Genomic DNA, 23,342 nt, shown 5'->3' on the forward strand with positions numbered 1-23,342 from the left:
CTCTGTGTAGTTTTGCTTTTATTACACAGTAGACTCAGATATAAGATCCGGAGCGCCACTGTGTGCGCTGCCGACCAGACCTGTCTCCGATAAGCGCAAATGAAATGCCATAACACAATTTTCCTATAAGTCTTCTGATGATGCCTTAGACATCTGGCAGTACAAGAAAATATCAGCCACCTTGGCTCATATTGAATTGTAATGATGATGCCGACGTTACTGTCTTGCGATTACTCATACGTAAATGGATCAGCCTGGCTGTGTGTTCTGCTACTTTGCCATGTCGTTCCACTTTTAATTAACATACCGCAATGATTAAAGTTTTAACTTAATTATCTTTATCTTTTCTCTCAGGGCATCCAACCCTCTGTGGGAAACTGAGTAAAACGTTTCACCGGCACCAAAACACAGAAGCTCTGCTAGATAGAGGGAGATACATAAAGTGAACACAACAGTGACTGACGTACACTCTCCCGAGCTGGATGAAGGTGGTGTAATGGAGGAATAAGTGAAGGAGAGTGAGAAGAGAAAGACGAAAGAATGAAGACAACTGGAAAGCGAACACGTCTTTTCATCAGTTGTTGTTTAAATTAATACATCATAATAAGACAACATGATTGACAGAAGGCTGCTCCTATTGGTGTCCCTCTGTTTTGTAGGAGGAGCCTGTGTCAGTAAGATTGTTCGGAGAAGAGGGGTGAGCTCAATTCAGACCCAGCATACAGGAAATGGAGCAACTGACCAATGGGATGCAAGCTTGGAGAGGAATGGAAATACAATGACAAGACTCAAAGAACTGATTGCTCCTGAGGAAATTGAAGAGCAGATTACAGCTCACCAGAGCCATGGATCTTCTCCCGTCTTCACCAAGGAAAACTTTGGGTTCAATGCCAAACCACCTGTAGAAATAAATGAAGACTCAGGTCAAGCGGATTTTAAGGTACAAGCACCAATTGATGACTCTAGAGACATTTTAGAGTTAAAAAGGAGCAGAAATAACACAAGGAAAGGTGGAAGAGTTGAGAAATGGATCCCAAAGCACCACAGGACAACCTCTGGCATGCACTTCAATAGAACAAGATTCAAAATCCCTTCAAGATCCAGACTGAGTTCAAATTTTGCCATTCACGCTACAGCTGGTACAAAGATAGTCACTCCAGATTCGCCTCGAAAATTGAATCTCACTGGAAGCTTATTAAAACTAATATCTAAAGAAAACCTTGTACGGATTGTGAATTCACAGCTTCAGAGTGTTCCAGGTCTAAATATTCTAGGCAAAATGAGTCACAGCAGGAAAAGGGATCTGATCAACATGGATCACAGTCAGATGAAAAAACAAGACAGGACAGGTGCTCCTGAACTTTATAACGTGGATAACCAGACCGCGGAGCTACATTCAAGCACTTTTACAAATGCCAGTCTAAATTCGGATCAAACTGTTCACACTCTCTTTAAACAATTTAGCGGATTCAATAAGGAGCTAGGAGAGGAGGACAGAAAAACGGAGGTGAGAGGTGTTCCAGTCACTGCTTCATGGAAGTACAAACACTTCACGACTCACATAGCATCAACTCCCCAAAGTGAGATCATGCCCAGCACCGAGACGAATCCCTTCGCTGGTCAGAGAAATATGGGCATATCACACACTCCGTCTCAGATCGACTCAGGACTTCATCCTGACATTTTCAGCTCATTGACTGAGAGGAGTCTTGATGTTGAAGAGGAATCAGATCAGAGCACTCTTATGCCATTAAGTGTCACTCAGAATCCATTGATTAAAATTTCAGAACCCATTGACAGCAGTCACATCCTAAAACTCCCACCAGATCCAGAATGGGGAAGGAAGGAAGTGGAGGAGAGCGGAGAGATGACTGTGGACTCTCGCCTTGGCAGAGGTGGACAGGGCCTTGTTTTCCAGGAAATGGATGAGGATGAAGATGAGGGGCGGAATCAACAAAAAGGGGAAATCGCTCGATCTAGAAGGCGCCGAAGCTGGATCTGGAACCAGTTCTTTGTCATTGAGGAGTATGCTGGTCCAGAACCAGTGCTCATTGGAAGGGTAAGAACCCATTATGATTCTATTAAAGGGATGGTTTAGTCAAAAATGTAAATTTTTAAAACTGAATTTACTCAATGCCACATCAATACAGGCATGCAGCAAAAGTTTGGGGTCAGTAAGAATTTTCTTATTTTTTTTAAAGACTTTTTATTTGATCAAAAATACTGTAAAAAACGTAATATTGTGAAATAATACAACATAAATAAAATGTCATTTATTCCTATGTTGGCAAAGCTGATTTTTCAGCCCCCATTGGTCCAGTCTTTAGTGTTACTTGATCATTCAGCAATCGTTCTTATATGCTGATTTGTTGCTCAAGAAACATTTATTATCAGGAGTCTTTGATGAATCGAAAGTTCAAAACAGCAGCTGTTTTGTTGTTGAAATTGAAATCTTTTGTTACATTATACATGTCTTAACTGGCACTTTTGATCAATTTAATACATCTTTGCTGAAAAAATATGAATTTATTTAAAAACATATTTGCTGACCCCAAAATTTTGAAGAATAGTGTTTGACTTTAGTTCTTCTGTGAAACACAACCCCACCCCCATTTATTCTGTGAAACACAAACAACGCTCCCCCCCACCCCCATACAACGTAAGACTGAGGTCCAGAGTTGTTTTGACCCCCATTGACATTCATTTTATGAACAAAACATTCTTCTGTAAATGACACAACTCATTGCTATCAACTTTAAATAGACATTATTTTTAATATATCTAAATAACCACTTATCCTAATTAAATAATGAGCTGATCAAATAAAATAAATCAAAGATCACTAACCAGTATGACCCTCAACACAGCGAATTGGTGAAAAAAAAGCTCACACACTGAGACTGAAAGACGTCTCCCACAGAACATCTTGTCTGAACGTTTATCACACCAATGATCTAAATAGCATTAGACACATTATCCCAGTCTTTTTTTTCTTGCTATCTTTGTCTGTTTGAATCCTGAGGATTGAGGAAGCCGAACTCTGCAGGTTACAGAATTATGTTTCAATCAGCCTCTTAATCAGCCGCTGATTCTACTCTGCTAAAGCTACAGTATGTGCTGTGATGAACAATTGCTCTTCTCATCAGAATATCAAAAGCCCGGTGGTGGAGCATGAAAAGTTTACGTTACCTGCCCTCATGCACTGTTACTGACCCAGTTTGGGGGTCAAAGTGGTGAACTGTGTGCATGACTTACAGTACCTGTCAAATTTTAGACATACCTTAGACATACATTCTTAATCACGATCTTTAGAATAAATATTAAAGTATCAAAATGATTACAACATTTTTTATATATATTTGAATTACGCAGTGACGGAAAATGTCAAACAAAACTATATATACTAAACTATAAACTATATTTTATTTTTTCGCCACCGTAGCCACCATTTTCTTGATAACAGCTTTGTAAATCTTCTCTCACACGTCATGATGTGAACTCCACCATTTTTTTTAAAAATATATTATTTTATACATATATTTATTATTTTTAATTGTCATTACATTTTTAATGTAATATTTATTTTTTTGTAAAGAATTTAAAAATGTATTTATATTTCATATACAGTAATACAGATACTGCTAAATTGTCCTGTTATCCAGTGAAAATATTTAAACATCTTCTTAGTTACATTTGCTTTTTTGTGTTAGATTATAAATTCAGGCAATTAAGCTTAATTTTTAAAAAGTAAATTAAGTGAATGTTTTTTTTTCTTTTAAGAATAATTTATTCTCTTTAATTTATTTTCTTTATTAGAAAAATATTTTAGTAACACTTTACAATAAGGTTCATTAGTTAACATTATACTACATTAATTAGCATGGACTAATAATAAACTGCACTTATACAGCATTTATTAATCTTTGTTCATGTTAATTTCAACATTTACTAATACTTTATTAAAAATGTTGTTAGCATTAGTTAATGCACTGTGAACTAACATGAACAAACAATGAATAGCTTTATTTTTATAAACTAACATTAACAAAGATTAACGAATACAGTAACACATGTATTGCTCATGGTTAGTTCATTTTAGTTAATACATTAACTAATGTTAACTAATGAACCTTATTGCAAAGTGTTACCAAGATTTATAAAGACCTTCCAAGTATTTAATTCCAAAGCCTTCAGATGAAAAGATCTTTATGATGATGAGAAACATGCATTCAATCAGATGTGTCCAAAACTTTGACTGGCACTGTATATTTGTATCTCTCTCTCTCTCTCTCTCTCTCTCTCTCTCTCTCTCTCTCTCTCTCTCTCTCTCTCTCTCTCTCTCTCTCTCTCTATCTCTCTCATTCCTCTCTTTCGTCTTTTTCCTCTTCCTTTCCCCCTGAGCTGCAGTTTGAGTGGCTGGGGAAGGCGGTGGGGTAATACATTGAGTAAATGAATGATGATGATTCTGCGTGTGTGCCTGAGGCAGTCAGACAGCACTGTGGGATATAAAAAAAACCCTCTTGCATTCTCTTCTGGGACGTCTTCCTGTCTGTGTGATATCTCCTGCAGCATTTAATGGAACCCCCTGTGCTGTTAAAACCCAGCTTCAGAGCCAGACACATCCACCCAATAGTTTTAGACACATTTGATCACTGTTTAGAGTGGGTAAGAAGACAAGCATTGATCTTCATTAGGGCCTCGTGGACAGCAGAAAGAAAAAGAGAGAGCGAAAGAAAGCAGCGGGAAGAAGGAATGGGGAATTATGAGACTGAAAATGCCTTAGGTGCTGTTGACCATTACTACAGATGGACAGTCCTGTATGTCATTAGAGCCAATGTGGTGTGCTTAACAGGTGGCAATGCTGTCACTGATAGTTCCCTGCTCTCTGAGCATCCTTCACGGTATCTAACACTGCGGCTGAACCCGTTCAGAGCCTGAGCATGTGTTGTGTGTGTACGTACACTCCTAATGCTCTTATGTGTCCTAATGCTCTTACGGATGTTTAATCTTGCTGCTTCGGCCCTATGCGGAGCCGCCTGCACTGCTGCCTGTCGAATCAACGGGGACGTGTTTTGCTGCGCCTTATAACTGAGATGATTATGATTTAATAAAGGGCTGAAGTGAACTATGTAGCCCCGCGGCAGACGTGCCAAGTGCCGCTGCGTACTCAATCTACAGTGTGATACTAAGCACAGATTCAGCATTTGGAGCGCGCGTTCATATACTCATTACGGCGTCTATAAATACAGCACTGGCCCATTATGCATTTTAACATATTTTATGGTAGGTAACATCAATTATACGCAATTATGGTTGCGTTAAATGATAATCAAATTGGGGGGTTGGCATAACAAGCATCCATATGTTTATGTCAGAGGACTCATTGCCAGTGAGCATATGCAGGGGCTTTATGATAACAATATATGCTCCTCTGTAACTCCGTAATGAATGCATTTCCTTCTTGATCTTAATGTATGGACATAAATTAGCACATTTTTTGCATTCAGAAGCAGTGGCAGGGTGTGATGCATGGGGGAAATAAATTTGCACTATGAACCTATCAGAACAGTGGTCTCATAAAGCCGTGGGTCTCCCTAGGATGTTCCTAACAGGCATAATTTGGATGTACAAAATGCATGTACAATGCACAATGTACAAAGGTGGACGTACAAAGGTGCAAAGGATGTACAAAGTGGAATGATTGAGATTTGGTACTTGAAGTGTTTGCAAACACCATAATTCCTCTGTGGGGTTTTGTGTTTGTAGAAGTGATGTTTTGGTGCTTGGTTTCTCTTGATTATGTCTCAGCACTTTACCCTCCTCTGAATTTAGTTTGATTAGCTTTGATTCAAAATGCTGTGGTTTACAAATCAGATTAAAAATTCCACAGTTGTTTTGTCAGCAACTTGTTTGGCATCTATTTATCTGGTGTCTATCAGTCTGTCCGTCCATCCGTAATTCCGTCTGTCCGTCCATCTGTCGTTAAATTGGATTTAAAAAGACTTTTTCAATTAAATTCTGAATGAGATAGATAGGTAGGTAGATGTCGGTCTAGGTGGCAATACCAATTTTTAAAGCAAATTTAAATCTGATTTTCCCCACTTCAAGCTCTGATAGAACTGAAATTACTGAAAAGTGAGGAGGTCTGGGAAGGGTTAGTTTTAGTGTAAGTTTACTTAAGTGTAAGTTAACTACACAAGCAGCTGTAATGTTTTTATGTACAGTAATTCATCCAGCTGAATGAACTGATGAGACTAACAGAGAGCTAAAAATGAGAGGTAGCAGCCATTAGTCCTAAATAATTGTTTGTTAAATAATAACAAATCCACTTAGGTCTTCAGGAATCTCCTCAGACCATAAGCGCTCTGTCCAGGAGAATCTCTAAACAGCATTTTGAGCTTTGATCTTTCACTTTCTTCATTTCGAATTTCCAAATCCTCTCATGGCAAGTGCATCAAAACACCATAAAATGTGTTGCAAATGCTTTATGAAATCCATTAAAAAACACTCACAAACACTTGATTTCTGTAATTTCATGGCAGTTCTGCTATCTCCAGTCGGGTGGCTTTTGAAACCTTTTGCTCCAACAGTATCTTGATATTTCCGATTCGGGTCTCACTGAGTGTAGATCTTAGTTTAGACTGGGGTTATCCACTACTTCTGTTTCATGCATTCAAAAGAGGCTTGTTTTTGAGGAATTATATGGATCCTGATTAATGGTTAGGAATTTGTTTCATCAGAAGTGTTGAGGTTTTTGAAAGTGACCTTGTAGCAGACTGTGATGTTACCACCAGGCATCATTCATTGACTGACCGCAGGGTGTTGTACTCCTTTCCTGCCGCTGGCTGCCCCATCGCTTTTCTGCTACTATTTGTCTGCCCATGAGTCTCCTCACCTGCTAGAAGCCAAACATGGTGGGCGGGGGTATGGTGTTATATTAATAGCACCGTGCTGCACAGGTCAGCTGAATAAAGTCAGTAAAAGCTCATAATAACAGCAATCAAACGGACCCTTTGCTAGTTTATTGAAAAATTATGTTCAAATATGAGACTTCTTAATCTGTCAAAGTCTCCTGTCTATTGAAAATCGGATCACTCAATAGTATCAATGATATTTAATTTATTGTATATTTTTTGTGCTGCCTTTGCAATGTTAAAGGCTATATAAGACATTAAGTACAGTACACTGAAATGGGGTTCAAATGTTCACATTAAATCTCTGGAAAGGTAGTTTGGAAGTTTGTGTTGCAGTACATGCATGTGAATTTGGAATCTTGGTTCCACCACTAAGGAAATGCTTAAAAAAAGGTAATTCTGACTTTATTTCTCGAAATTAATTTTATTTCTTACAAGATTACTTTATATCACACAGTGTAAACAATGTAAAGTCATATAAATGTGACTTTATGTCTCACAACTGACTTTATATTTTATATTTATATTTATATCCCACAATATGACCTTTTTTGCATAAAGTGACTTTATATCTTCTCACGATTGCAACTTTATTTCTCAAAATGGTGATTTTATATCATAATTGTGACTTAATATCTCTAAACTGAAAATGTGTCAGTATATCACGGTAGTGAATTTATATCTCATAATATGACTTATCGCAATGTGGCTTTATAGTTTAAAATGTGACTTTATATCTGAAAATGTGCCATTATATCTCACAGTTATGAATTAATATATCATATTATGACTAACCACAATGTGGCTTATACAGAACATCTCACAATGTGAGTTTATTTCCCAAGATTGGGAAGTTTTATGTCACAATAATTTTTTATATCACGTACTATGACTATGTTTGAAAATGTGCCGTTATAGCTCACAGTTGAGAATTTATATCTTATATGACTTCTCTCAATGTGACTTTATATCACATAATGTGAATTAATATCTGAAATAATATGAATTATCATAATGTGGCTTTATATCTCGCAATATGAGATTATATCTGAAAATGTGCCGTTATATCTCACAGCTGTGAATTTATATCTTATATTATGACTTCTCACATTGTGACTTAATATCTAAAAACGCTGTTGTTATTTCGCGCAGGTGTGAAATTATATCTCAAATTCTGACTTCTGGCAATCTGGCTTTATATCTCACAATTCTGTGTTTTTTTCTTTTCAAAATTTATTGCACAATTGCCAATTTAGTTTTTCCGCTGAAGTGAAAAAAGGGCTTCACTGGTGAAGTGGGAAATTATCCGCAGTGGGTTGTGATGGTCCGGTGTCGGCCTTTGAGTCCCAGTCCATCCCTGGACTGAAGCAACCTGTTTGTCATGAATTAATGTTAAGTGTGTTTGTGTGTGTGATAGAGCGTGTTGATGCCCTTGTGTTCTTACCGTATGCTCCGGTGCTGGTGGGTCCTACAGGCAACCTGTAATGTATTACGCCCTCCTTTCAAGCTGTTGCTTGGAGGAACAACACACTGCATCATCAACCAGCTGCCTGAACCCCTGCACACCTTCCGCAAGCTCCAGGGCCCCCGACTGTCATGAGGGATCCTCGCAGATTCTCTGCGAATCCACCTGCGCTGCTTTGCACAAAACACACAAAGATCTGAGACAATCTGTTGATAAAACCTATAACCGAATTCAACAGGAGCACGTTTGTAGCACAAAGCGCATTTTCGGGATGAAAAAGATGATGTTAGGATGCCACCGTGGAGCTCCAAGCTGGTGAAATTGAGTAACCTTGGAGCATGTGCAAATTTCGTGCTGTGTATGCGTTTGCAGCTCTGGCACACTGGGTTATTATATTTCTCATTTCCTGAGCACTTGGGGAGCATTTTGAATATGTTAGGTGTTGGCAGGGGTAGATGGTGGCTGTCACTGGCATTTTAATGGGGTGGGTCTCTTGGGGGGCCAAAATGGCGTAGCGTGCGTGATCTGGCCACACACACACAACCATACACACACACACACACACACACGGCTTGCCTCTTATTATTCCTAAAAGCATGGCCAACAAGTTGTTCTAAAACACTGCACATCCAAATAGAATTAAATATCACTACAAAGCAAGGGAGGGGGGGCTGAGTGAAAATGAGAATAAAGTGAGAATAAGACACAGAGGGTGAGCGACAGAAAAGAGAGCATGCAGGGGCAACAGTTACAGCACACACACGCTGCGAGAGAGATCATCAGTAATAATTGCGCAATGTCTCTTTCGGAACGGCTTTGTGTTTTCTTTCACTCTGTCTCTTGCAGTGAAAATCATTTAGCCTCCAGGCTGGAGCTCAGCAAGAGAGAGAGAGAGCAATTAGAGAGAGAAAGAGGAGCACACAGGTAAATGATAAAGGAAGATGCGGGAATGATGCTGAGATGCCGAGGTGAGCGATGGGGTGGGCGGCGGAGATGACGGATGGACAGAGAGATGGGCTAGGAATGAGAAAATGTCGGAATGTTAATGCCGCGGAGCAAATGAGCTGGAAATGCTCGCAAGAGGGGAAGAGAGGGTCAACGCGGAAAACACAAACAGTGGGGTCCAAAAGTCTAAGATCATTAGTGAAAATTATCAGCATAATAATAGTGAAAAGTAGCATTTTCAGAATGCCTCAGACTCTCAGTATTTGGTTTTGTCGACTCCAAACTTGATGATCATGTTCTCCAGTGTGATTTAAGAACAACTCAAAGAGCATCTTGGACTTCAATGGAACCAAAAACTTCTGATTGTCTGTACAAATGAGTCGAACATGGTCAGTTTCACAAACATTTTAGAATACTATTTTGTCATTGATGAATAACTACACAGGAACAAATGAGTAACGCAATATTAACACTCTAGTATATAAAATAATGTATAAAGAATATATAAAGAATGTTGTAACCAGACAGTTGACGGAACCCGTTGACTTCCATAGAATTTTTTTTTCCTACTACACTCTAAAAAATGCTGGGTTGTTTCAACCCAAATTTGGGTCAACTATGGACAAACCCAGCCATTGGGTTAAATTCGTAAATTACATTTTTAACCACATGTTTGAGTTTGTCCATATTCAACCCAAAATTGTGTTTAAACAACCCAGTATTTTTTAGAGTGTATGGAAATCAATGGCTACCGTCAACTGTCTGGTTACAAACATTCTTTAAAATATCTTCTTTTGTGTTCAACAGAAGAAAAAAAAACTCATACAGGTTTGGAACAACATGAGGGTGAGTAAGCGAAATGTTGATTTTTGGAATGTGCACGAAACTATTACTTTAACAAGTACAACAAATTAGTAAATAGTGCTTAGTCAAAAGTGGTAGTTCATTATAGCTAATCAATGACTACTATTGTTTTCATACCTCCCAGAGGACTACTATATACAGATTCATAATTAACATGAATAATGCATAATGTATAATTCATTCTAAAGTGAAGATCATGGTAACCCACTAGTAATGACTCAAGTATTACCAAATCCTTCAGAAGGAAGTACTATTTATTTGGATCAGTATTCTAAAGTGCAAATAATAATAATAATAATAATCTGTGAACAAAAACTGTTCAAAAAAAGAATATTTTTCATATCATCTTTGTGTTCTGCAAATAAGAGAAAGTAATTCAGGTTTGGAAAGGCATGAAGGTGAGACAGGGTACATGATAGAATATTTATTTTTGGGTGAACTTTTCCTTTAAATTAGATTTTAAACCCCTGATTTTCAGTGTATCTTCAGGCTTTTGACCCCACTATATGCAAGCTCATGACCTTGGAATCCAGTGAGAGGGATTCTTGCAAAATTATTTATTTTTCAAAAAAAAAAGGAGAAAAGGCACAGTGATAAAGCACAGCAAACAAGGAGAGAGTAGGATGCAAGAGAGAAGGAGGGCTAAGAAAGAGCGAATGAGAGCGTGGTTAAATACCATTTTATTATAAACCCCTGTGGAGAAGAAATTCAAACGTGTTTCTGTTCTGAGAGTGGGAGAAGTAGAGGAGAGGGGGAAGGGGGAGGATCTAGAGAGTCTTTTATAAGTGAAATTCAAAGAGAACATGTCTAAGCCATTCTCTTCTCTCCTCTCTCTTTATTCTATTCACTGCCTCTCCCTGTGTATCTTTCAAATCAAGATAATGCCACACACAAGTGTTTTTTGTGCTTTTTTCTTCCTTTACCCACACTTTCATCACATGTAAATGTGAACTTATTTTAATTTCTCTAACAAATGGTGCTATCACATGGCATTCTGCTATTTTCTGATTCCAGAGTAATTTTGACTGTTATTCACTCGCACAACAGAGACACAGCCTGCGTAACACAATGCAATAACTTGACAAGCGATAAAAGTGATCTTTTGCATGTAGGTCTTTGTAGAGTTTTTCCTTTAGTCATGACTGCAATGAGCAACAGGACATTTTGATGATTGCTTTATTTCTATTTCTGTAGGGTTGTGCTTTGTAGCCCCACCCACTGTGAAATCTCATTGGTCCAAAATTCCATTTAAAAGTTTAGGGTCAGTGAGATTTATATATTTTTTATTTATACTTTTATTCAAAATGAATGCATTAAATTGATCAAAAGTGACAGTAAAGACAATTATAATTTTACAAAATATATCTATTACAAATATAATGCTGTTCTTTTGAATTTTCTGTGCATCAGAATAGTGAAAAAAATCACAATTCCCTCAAAAGTAATCAGCACAACTTTTTTTCAACATTGATAATAATTCGAAATGTTTCTTGACCAACAAATTGGCATATTAGAATGATTTCTGAAGTATCATGTGACACTGAAGACTAATAACTGCAAATGCATCCTTGGTGAGCATAAGAGACTTCTTTTAAAAACATAAAAAATCGTACCAGCCCCAAATGTTTGAACGATAGTGTAACTGTTAAACATCAAATGTTTTCATATTATTGGATCATTAAGTGTAATCTGACTAATTTTGTGAACCAAATGAATTATGTGACACGAAATGCAATATCTCATAACAAAATGAAGTTACACTTTACTGCATTTAATCATGCACAGAAACACAAAAGTCAGTTGCTTTTCATCAAATGTAAAATCCGCTATTTATTTTTAGGCACAACATTCTGAACCAGTCATTTCATGCATGTAATTTACACAAGTTCCATTCCGTTTGCACACATAACAGTGAATTACATTTTTTATCAACATTTTTGAATAACAGAAAACACCTTTTGCAGACTAAACGAAGGGGTTCCACTGACAAAATGGAACTGGCTTTTGTCGTTATGTGTATGAAACACATTATGGTGTAACAGCATTTTATCATGAAATACTGCATTTCCCAACCTTTTTCTAACAAAAGAAAACTTTATTTTTTCACACAAATAATATGCTTCACAAGTCCCTATGCATCTGTGCACAGTTAATATAAATGGACCAAATTACCCTCATATTGCGCCTTCAATTTTACTGATTGGCATATGAATATCACTGCACATTTTCAATCTGTTGCGTGCCTTTCTTTTGATTGCACCTATTTCACTGAATACTGAGAATTGTTTCACAAGAAACAAGTTTTTTTGGCTAAAACTGTATTTCGTCTGTTATTTATTTCGTCTGGTACCCATGGCTTTTTAATTAAAAGCTCAAAAGGTCTCAAAATTACTTTAAAAGTTGAGCTTTTTTATAGCCTAATTCAGCTAGTTTTATCTCATATTTATATTTTATTTTATTTCAGCATTATTTCACCATTAAAAACACTGGTCATTGTGAATGGCCTTAAAGTTTTCATTTTATTTATTTATTATTTATTTATTATTGGTTATGGTTCAGAGTAAAATCATAATAATTTCCCCTAAAGTCAAATACATGCTGTGACCACAGGTTGGAAAACCCTGGTAAGGGCAAGTTTCAACAGTGAAGAAATGATATAAGGTTCTCACATGCCTGGCTTGTATAAAGGCTTTAGAGTTAGTTCGCTGTCAGTGATTTGCAGCTGGAGGACTGTAAGGCTTTGCTCATGCTCAGACAGGGGACGGTCATGCAGAGGGTTAACTCATGATTATGCATAGTCCAGTGTGAATACAGTGCATGACCTTGAGCTAATATTTATTCTGAATCCTCTCAGCTGAGGCTGGCCATCCGCTCTACTTAACCATGCCCACTGCCCCTGAGAGAGAGAGAGAGAGAGAGAGAGAGAGAGAGAGAGAGAGAGAGAGAGATGAAGAGACATTATTGAATAGGGTGAAGCTTTAGGGGAGGGGAATTGACCTGTGCCCTAGACTGTTAAAACATGAAAATGCAAAGGTGCACATTCATGCAGGTATGAATAAAACCATTTTTATTTTTCAGATGGCCATTCTAACAGCCTGTGAACTGCAAAGGCACTTCATCAATATTATAGTGTGAAGCCAGAGGCTACAGTCAGAACAGGTCTTTGAACAGCTTGAGCTGCAAAATTATATTAGGGCTGTCAATCAATTCAAAATTTTAACCAAATTAATACATGATTAATTTGATTAAATTTCTTTCATATGTGCTGAGAAAACGCAGTATATCAAAGACATTATTCCATTCAATAGTGCATGTGTCTGAGCAACAACACAGTAGTGGCATTCCTGAATGAATCAGCATTTTGAGCAAATCAATTGAGAGAATGATTTGAAGACTTTGTTCATGAGTGAATCAGGCTGAATTTAGAATTGCATACTAGAATACTTATCTTGCTATTTCTACAATATAATTATAATTATATAGCATAAATAGTACGATTGATTCAGTTGATTCAGTTACACACAGTCAATAATTTCACTTCTGAATTAATCAATGTTTATAGAACGAATCGATTGAGTGAGTGATTCAATTACTTTATCATAGGTTTTGTTCCCAAATGAATCAGTGTTTTTGAACGAATTGTTTGCATGAATGATTCAATTCATAAAAACAGTCACTTGTCTTTGCAGAAAGATTCACTGAAAAATTGTCACCACATATTTATTTATTCATTCAGATTTAAGATTAGGGTAATATTTTAAATAAATAAAAATGAAATTTGAATATATTTTCTATATAAATGTTACAAATATTATATTTAAAATATATACTCAATAATATAATTTATATTTAAATCTATGCCATAGCTATGTAATCATGGAATTTGCTCATTTCATGTTCCTCATAAACAACATAGTGATGCATTGCCTCCCTTCTCCCTCAAGAGACGTTAGATGTATATTCCAGACCACTGCAAATTGTGATCTCTGTTCCCGGCAAACCCCTTGAAGAGTTACTTCAAAGGGTTTTCTCCTTTACAGGGAATAAGGCATAGAGATGACCACTTTTAAAAGGACTGCACCCTAATGGTTAATAAACGCACTTAACATTTCTCCAGGGAGACTAACGCTTGCTATTTTTGAACTGCATGGCACGTTTTATGCAAAGTGTTCTGGAAAAGCACCATGGTAGTATTGTACTTTTATTCATACAGCCTACTCAAAGTCATACTCAGAACAATTAAAAAGAAGAAGCTCTGTCTTTTGCTAGTTAGGTTTTGGCACAGGGTTGCTCGTCTTGGCACTGTCAGACAGTGGCATAGAAGTGAGCAAACTGCCCTTTAAATGCGCAAAAGAGATTTGCATCAACATTGGTGCCCTTTTCCTGCCTACATGCTCCCCTGTTGAAAATATTAAAGTAAATAAAGCTAAAATATAGGGTGTCAGCCTCAAAGCCAACCCATTAAAGTTAAACACTATTCATAAAAACAACCATGCGCTCTTTCTTCATATTTCAGCTGAATATGCTAATAACCACTGGTATTTGCATAAACTTGTGCCAAATAAAGATGGTTTTGATTTTGATCATAAATGATGCATGAAGGAGGCTGAACAACAGCAGAAAATTGGAAAAATACTTGCTGATGATGTAAAGCAACTACTCATGTGACCGCCAAACGTGGGCATTTGAGTGATGGACGTTGTCGGGTGTTTGGCCAAGCTGAGTCAGATGGCATTACATCAGTTTCGACTCAGCCTGACAAAAACAACACAGACAAAAACAACCATTCTCAGACTCTCAGCACCAGCAAATAATCTCAGCACCCCTACTAACTTGCTTAGGGCATTAGTGTAAGAGTGTGGGTGAAACCAGGCTGCAGTGTGACTCCACTGACCTGTAACTGCGGCTCAACTCAACTTGTGAAATCAACTACAAGACACCATTCTCACCTAGTTTTAGCAGTGCTTACACGACTGTTTCAAATCAGATTGAGCAGAACCGAATAATAGAAGAAACAAACCTTCTTGTTCTGGAGTTCACAGCGCTGCACTTCAGGAGTCTGGCACTTTGGTGTTACTGTGTCAGACTACGCCAGGGTAAACAGCTTTAATAATGCGGTCAGTGCGCCTGGGCTGGCAGGGCTGATGTTAATTATGTGTCAGTGGATAGATAAGGGCCCCACAGTCGTGGACTCTCAGCTGGGCCCTCGGGCTGCAGGTGCGGAGCCGCCTGGCAGAGGAGATCCAGTGAGGGATGCGGAATCGGTTCTAGCTGGGGGCCAGACAGATGGAAGGTCAGTCTGGGTGAGAAGACACAGTCACGCCTGCTCTTAGTCATTCAGCAGGGCCAAGAGTGGAGAGTTAACCAAGCAAGGTCATCCCGATTTGGAATTCTCCCACACTGCACCTGCAAGAGATACCTGTCACTTCGCCAGATCAGAAATAACATAGATGTGTAATAGATTGTCTGGTTCTGTCATTTGCTCTGGTTTGCAAGATATGCCTTCAAGCCGTTAAGTGGAAGTAGTTATGAAGCTACTTTAGCAGATCTTTCAATATTGACATGTTTTCTGGCAGCCTTTTTCTTCATGGGCAGCGGCATATCTATGTTTTTTAAATTCGTTCTTTCGTTCATTCTATTTAAATACATATTTTTTAATATATACATACATATATATACAGTATATACATACACACACACTTTTTAGATTACCTATGCTAAATTAACATGTTAAATTGACATTATCATTGTTTAATCATTTGGAATATTATTAAAATATGAGAAAAATATTGATTATGTTTAGGATCAATAAACAGCATTGTGAAACATTGACTTATTTCTTTAGATGATCTATAACTATAATATATATATACAGGGGTGCACATAACTTGTGCTCACGTGTGGTAAAAATAAACGACGCGCAGCAGAAAACATTGAAGGAAGCGCTTTTGAGTACCAACATTTTGGCCCAAAATGTTGGTACTCAAAAGCGCTTCCTTCCATGTTTTCTGCTGCGCGTCGTTTATTTTTACCACACGTGAGCACCAGTTATGTGCACCCCTGTATATATAATTTGTATTTGTATTAACATCATTCCTGTTTATTGATTAACTGAATTAATTATAAATAATAATAATAATAATAATATTAATAAATTACAATAAACTATATATATATATTTTATAATATAGTTTATTTTATTATATAAAAATCACATATATATACATATATATACACTCACCTAAAGGATTATTAGGAACACCATACTAATACTGTGTTTGACCCCCTTTCACCTTCAGAACTGCCTTAATTCTACGTGGCATTGATTCAACAAGGTGCTGAAAGCATTCTTTAGAAATGTTGGCCCATATTGATAGGATAGCATCTTGCAGTTGATGGAGATTTGTGGGATGCACATCCAGGGCACGAAGCTCCCGTTCCACCACATCCCAAAGATGCTCTATTGGGTTGAGATCTGGTGACTGTGTGGGGGCCATTTTAGTACAGTGAACTCATTGTCATGTTCAAGAAACCAATTTGAAGTGATTCGAGCTTTGTGACATGGTGCATTATCCTGCTGGAAGTAGCCATCAGAGGATGGGCACATGGTGGTCATAAAGGGATGGACATGGTCAGAAACAATGCTCAGGTAGGCCGTGGCATTTAAACGATGCCCAATTGGCACTAAGGGGCCTAAAGTGTGCCAAGAAAACATCCCCCACACCATTACACCACCACCACCAGCCTGCACAGTGGTAACAAGGCATGATGGATCCATGTTCTCATTCTGTTTACTCCAAATTCTGACTCTACCATCTGAATGTCTCAACAGAAATCGAGACTCATCAGACCAGGCAACATTTTTCCAGTCTTCAACTGTCCAATTTTGGTGAGCTCGTGCAAATTGTAGCCTCTTTTTCCTATTTGTAGTGGAGATGAGTGGTACCCGGTAGGGTCTTCAGCTGTTGTAGCCCATCCGCCTCAAGGTTGTGCGTGTTGTGGCTTCAGAAATGCTTTGCTGCATACCTCGGTTGTAACGAGTGGTTATTTCAGTCAAAGTTGCTCTTCTATCAGCTTGAATCAGTCGGCCCATTCTCCTCTGACCTCTAGCATCAACAAGGCATTTTCGCCCACAGGACTGCCGCATACTGGATGTTTTTCCCTTTTCACACCATTCTTTGTAAACCCTAGAAATGGTTGTGCGTGAAAATCCCAGTAACTGAGCAGATTGTGAAATACTCAGACCGGCCCGTCTGGCACCAACAACCATGCCACGCTCAAAATTGCTTAAATCACCTTTCTTTCCCATTCTGACATTCAGTTTGGAGTTCAGGAGATTGTCTTGACCAGGACCACACCCCTAAATGCATTGAAGCAACTGCCATGTGATTGGTTGATTAGATAATTGCATTAATGAGAAATTGAACAGGTGTTCCTAATAATCCTTTAGGTGAGTGTTTATATACTTTATAATAAACATTTGTTTAATTTACATATACAATTGATCAACGTGGCTAGTGAGTCATGTGAGGCTGGATTCCTCTGAGGAGAAGCGTGTGAGCTTCATCTTCCTCACTCAGACGTGAAGAAGCCGAGGATTCTCTACCATCAGCCTTAAAGCCTTTGATAAGATTCCCTGGTCGCAAAGGGGGATTGAAACTCATAACACGCTGAGATCTGTGTGTATCGGAGTGTGTGTTTCTATAATGGTTATGTGTGTAGATGGCCTCTCGGTATCCAGGCCACCGCATTGCTGTTTAGAGCAGTCAAAACCCATTTCACATGATGGCTGAAGTGCCATTTTCTCAAACACTGTTTCTCCCAACTCACGGGGCGCTAAATAAATCTGCCCAGGAAAACACATTCATTAGGTTAATGCACAGATGCGAAATACATTTTTTTCCCTACTCCCAATGTTTTATGATTTATTGTGCTGCAGGAATGTGAAATTGAGTATACCCGAATAAGTTATTTAAGTGATTTAGAGGTTGACACTGAATATTTTTTCCCACAGTTCATGATTTATGGTTATTGCAAAAATATGAAATTGACTATATGAGTATAAGAACATTACTTTATAATATAAGTAATTTAGTTGATTTAGAGGCCTAATGATAATGCCCATGTATACAAAGGAAGCTGAGAATATGTCCTTGAAACAAGATGTCTGGCAGGAATTGACATGGCTAATTTGAATGCATATTATGGTCAACTGGGTGTCAGTGCATAAATTAGACCTTTCGGATGCGGTTTCATGTATAATTCAGTTGCTTTTTAAAATGTCTTGTTTTTGAATTAACAGCCTCTCTGATAAATCCTTTATTAAGGTGTCAGCCCACTTCAGCTGTGTAGATATTATACCTCATTTAGTTCCAATATTCAAATCACAGTAGGGCCAATAATGGTGCGACTGTTTAAATTCATGCCTGTTTTTTCACTAATGTGGTCAGGCATCTGCTTGGAAGTGTGTGTGTGTGTGTGGTTGTGCATCACGCTGTGTGTCTGTCCTTGAGTCTGTGTGAGTGTTTGAGTGTTTGTTTTGAGCCATGTCACTACGTCTGTGTTATTGGATGTGTAAATCACAAGGAGTGTTGGCTGAGGTCACGTTGATCAGGTCAATGCCAGGGACAAAAGGACACGCTCCTCTCGTTCTCTGTGACTACACAGAGGGGTTTCTCCGTGTCTTTCATCATCCCGCCATCTCCAGCCTTAACGATAGCGGCAGCTTCATTAAGGGCCTCGTTAAGTCTTGTCGTTAAGGCCTGTCGTTAAGGCGGGTCATTAAGGCCCTTCGTTAAGAACCCCGGGCTTGGAATGGCAAACTGCTGGCAGGCTTGACTGACCAAGAGCTCAAGGCGGAATTAATGGATGGAATCAGGAATTCCAAAGCCATAACACAGCAACAGCTTCGTAGATGCCCGCTCTCCCTAGCAACGACACTAGACACCTGGACTGGCTGCCATGTATATCCCTCGGCTGGTTGCCAACTAAAGCTGAGGTACTAACACCTGGTATTAACATCCGTTTCAGCAAACCAATAACAAGACCAGGGCTAAAAAACAAGTGTGGGTTCCAAAACGTTTTGCAGCTTAGAAAGAAAATGACACTTGCTTCAAAAACATCCATTCTGTGCATATTTACCAGCCTCATCTCATAAATTTGATTGTAACACTTATATGTGTATATTATAAATGTATATTTTTGTAGATTTGGATATATTCTGGAAAGTGTAATATGGACATACTGACAGCATCTAAAATACAAAAAAGAGAATATTTTTGATATAATATTATAATTATCTATAAATATATCTGCACAGTTACATTTTACTGCTATATAGATATTTTCCAGTCTTTAATCCGACCTCTCCCCTAAACGTACTGTAACTATTTCTCAACAAGATCAAACACATACAGTAATAGGCTGAAAATTCAGCTTTGCCGTCACAGGAATAAATGACAAATTAAAAAAAAAAAAATTTAAATTAAACAAAACAATTATTTTAAACTATAATAACATTTTACAATTTTTTATCAAATTAAGACTTCTTGTCAAAAACATTTTAAACAAATCTTACAGACTTCAAACTTTTGAACAGTATTTATGCTTCGGTGTCTTTGCTAAGATACAAAAATGTATGTGTGCCAGAACCACACTTTACCTACAAATATGTATGCTTACTAATGAGATAACGTTGCATATACATGCACAAGACTGTGTGGAATATCTTTAATTTGCATGGTGTCAGCATTAATTGACAGATTATGTAAAGTGCATCCAAAAATTACTTTGAATAGGAGCTAAAATAACAAATGAGCATTGAGCATCATGTTTGCAGTTGGATTTAATTTTTATGCTGTAATCAATAATGTGCTGACTCATTGTACCTTTTTTTGCACCTGCAAACTTGTAGTATCACTCTGATGTGGTAAGTAATATATGTAGTCTTGAGACCCTCCCCTAAAAATGTGATCACAAGTGGCCACCCAAAATGGATTTAATACCAGGTGTAAACAGGGACTAAACCAAAGTCTTGACTGTTCATGGTAATTGAAAGGGTGCTTTTTTAAAAGAGTTTGGATGCAACTCCTGCGCCCTGGTCAAATTGGCTTCTCTCCATCATGGCTTTCTAATCATCCACATATAATTGGCTACTTCACACTGTCTCCTCTCCACTGATAACTGGTGTAGCATCATCCAGGTGGATGCTGATTGTGGATACCCCTCCACCCATGCTATAAAATGCTTTGAGCAGTAGTATTGGAAAGTACATAGAAAATTTTAATTTATTTATTTATTTATTTATTGGCCTGTGGAAAACATGATTAATATTTACTAATTATTGTAATAAACATCTAAATGTATTAATAAAATAATGTATTATTTTTATTATACAGTTGTAATCGAAATTATTCAACTTGCAAATCAAGTTTATTGGTAAAATCTACAGACTTTCAGCTGTTTGCAATGAACAAATCAAACAAAAGTAATTGAAATAGTTCAACATAACAAATGTTTCAAGTGGTTTCCCCAAATTCAAGCCCTTCATGACAAGCATCTTTAGTACTTAGTAGAACACCCTTTTGCTGTTATGACCTGCTGCAAACGAGATGTATAACCAGACACCAGCTTCTGGCTGCGTTTCCGAGGAATCTTAGCCATGAGCGATGGCCTCTAGTTCAATAATATTTTTGGGTTTGCATGCTGCAACCGCCTTCTTCAAATCCCACCAGATATTTTCTATGGGGTTCAAGTCAGGTGACTGATGGCCACTGTAGAATCTTCCAGGACTTCTTCTGTAACCAAGCCATGGTGGAATTTGAGGTATGCTTAGGATCATTGTCCTGTTGGAAGTTTCAATGACGCCCAAGCTTCAGCTTCCTCACTGACAGCATGACGTTTTCTCCTATGAATTTACTGATACTTCAATGAATCCATCTTGCCTTCCACACGCTGCAGGTTTCCAGTGCCAGAGGATGCAAAGCAGCTGCAGAGCCGAGCCTCACCATGCTTAACTCTAGACATTGTGTTCTTTTCAGCATATGCTTCATTCTTCTTCCTTCAGACATACTGCTGATTAATAGGGCCAAAAGGTTCTAGTTTTGTTTCTGTGGCTTATTTATATGATTTTGAGCAAATTGGAGCTGACTTTTCTTGTGCTTCTAGGTCAGTAATTGTGTACGTTTTGGAGCTCTGGCATGAAAACCACATGATTTTAGTATGCGCCTTACTGTTCAGGCTGAAACCTCAGTGCCTGTTGCCACCAAGTCTTGCTGCAGGTCTTTTGCAGTCACTCGAGCCGTTGATAGCTTCCTTTTTCTGCCCCATCCAGGTAGTGTAACCATTGTTCCTTTAACTTTGAACTTGCGAACTAATGAAGCCCTTGATTAGTTGCATTGGGTGTGCTTGAGACAACACCTGTTTTTCATATTTGTGCTATTGTGAGGGATTCTATTCAGGGGGTTGAATAATTTTGAGACCGCAGAAGTCATTAAAAGTAGCATTTTCAGTTGAATTTGGGGAAACTACTTGAAACATTTGTTGGGTTGAGCTATTTCAATTATTTTGTTTGATTTGTTCATTGCAAACAGCTGAAAGTCTGTAGATTTTGCCAATAAACCTGATTTGCTATGGGGGTTGAATCATTTTGATTACAACTGTACATGCTGGATGATGTACAATTTTATTCTGTCTAAAACTTTTACATGACATTTTAAAAAGAAAAATTACTGCTTTAGACTGATTGAAGTTGAACTTTTAAACTACATCTGAACATACTGAGGAATGCTTCCTGATACAGCTAGCTGAGTAGGAACGCCTACTACCAACCAACAGTACAGAGACCTGGAGACCTCAATGTGAACACCCCTCGACATGGAAAAAATGGTTTTATCGCTTGCCAACTTGTTGCATTATGCCTGGATATTGTACACAAAAAATGTGTGTATCACTGAGTAGAATGTTTTTCTTAGAGTTTTTCTCATCACTGCCCTCAGAGTTTCAGGGCATTCTTTGGGGATTTAACATCTATGCAACCACATGTTTAGTCTCAGAATTCAGTCTGCAAAAACGATGAATATTCTGATTCCAAAAAAATCTCCATTTTGATTCCATTGAGGGAACATACTCAGCTCTTTCCACACTCGAATGCCTGCAAACATAGGACACGCTCCCATTTGTCTTCCAAACTTGCTGTGTGGCACTTTTTGTAGAAGTTGTGCTGTTATGTGGTCTTTTTAAGTGTCCGTATTCTGGCCACGTAGAAGCGATAATGAGGATGAATGCTGATGCTTTCCCCACACTCTTCTTTCTGAGCGTCACGCACTCCCTTTGCAGCCCAGGCTTTGCTCACTGCATGAAGGCTCCTTAGCCACGAACTGCTGCTGATCCGGTAACCAGACTCCGCCCGCAATCAATGCCTCGAGTACGAGTGCTTCACGCAAGGCTGTGTGATCATTACCGCCCATCTGTACTGTCTGCGGATGAGCCCCCGATGTCTTCGCCCATCACAGTGGCGTCAATATTTCAAGATTAATCATCTATTTGACTGTTTTTGCTTGATTAGAATGTCTGTTTTTATAAAGTCTGTAGTGTTTTGACCTCAGTATACGATATATTTGTTCTTCTGAACACTTAAGTCTCTTGTAATCTTTCTGTCTCATCCTTTCCCTCTCTTTTTCTCCTCATCAGCTTCACACTGACATGGACAGAGGTGATGGACGCACTAAGTACGTGCTGCGGGGTGAGGGGGCGGGGTCAGTATTCGTGATTGACGAGAAGACGGGCAACATCCACGTAACCAAGCCCTTGGATCGGGAGGAGAAGGACGAATACCGTCTGATTGCCACGGCAACAGACAGTCAGACAGAGCGTGCCCTGGAGCCCTCCTCCCAGTTCATCATTAGAGTGCAAGATATCAACGACAACCCACCTGTCTTCGAGGACGGACCCTACAGCGCCACAGTACCCGAGATGGCGAACATAGGTAGCGGAAGACAGCATATGCTCATCCCTGCTAGCATGTTTTTTTCTCTGTGAATGTCAATGATTTTTGAATAATGCAGGATTCACGCTGTCCCAAAAACATCCGATGAAAAGCTGAGGAAACGCTCTCTATAATTTGCGCCGTTTAAATGTTAATGACGCTCATTTGG

General features: G+C 38.3%; 1 protein-coding gene across 1 annotated transcript in view; it reads left to right on the top strand.

Annotated features, from left to right (window-relative positions):
* cdh24b (cadherin 24, type 2b) overlaps positions 1–23,342 on the top strand; it is a 132,360-nt gene that overhangs the window by 56,953 nt on the left and 52,065 nt on the right. Inside the window, exons 2-3 of the mRNA XM_079877563.1 lie at positions 355–2,059; positions 22,879–23,173. Coding sequence (XP_079733689.1) covers positions 614–2,059; positions 22,879–23,173 — 1,741 coding nt within the window. The 5' untranslated portion in view covers positions 355–613. The remainder of the gene's footprint in view (positions 1–354; positions 2,060–22,878; positions 23,174–23,342) is intronic.

The sequence above is a fragment of the Squalius cephalus genome (genome assembly GCF_949319135.1).
Source record: "Squalius cephalus genome assembly, chromosome: 7".
Lineage (NCBI taxonomy): Eukaryota > Metazoa > Chordata > Actinopteri > Cypriniformes > Leuciscidae > Squalius > Squalius cephalus.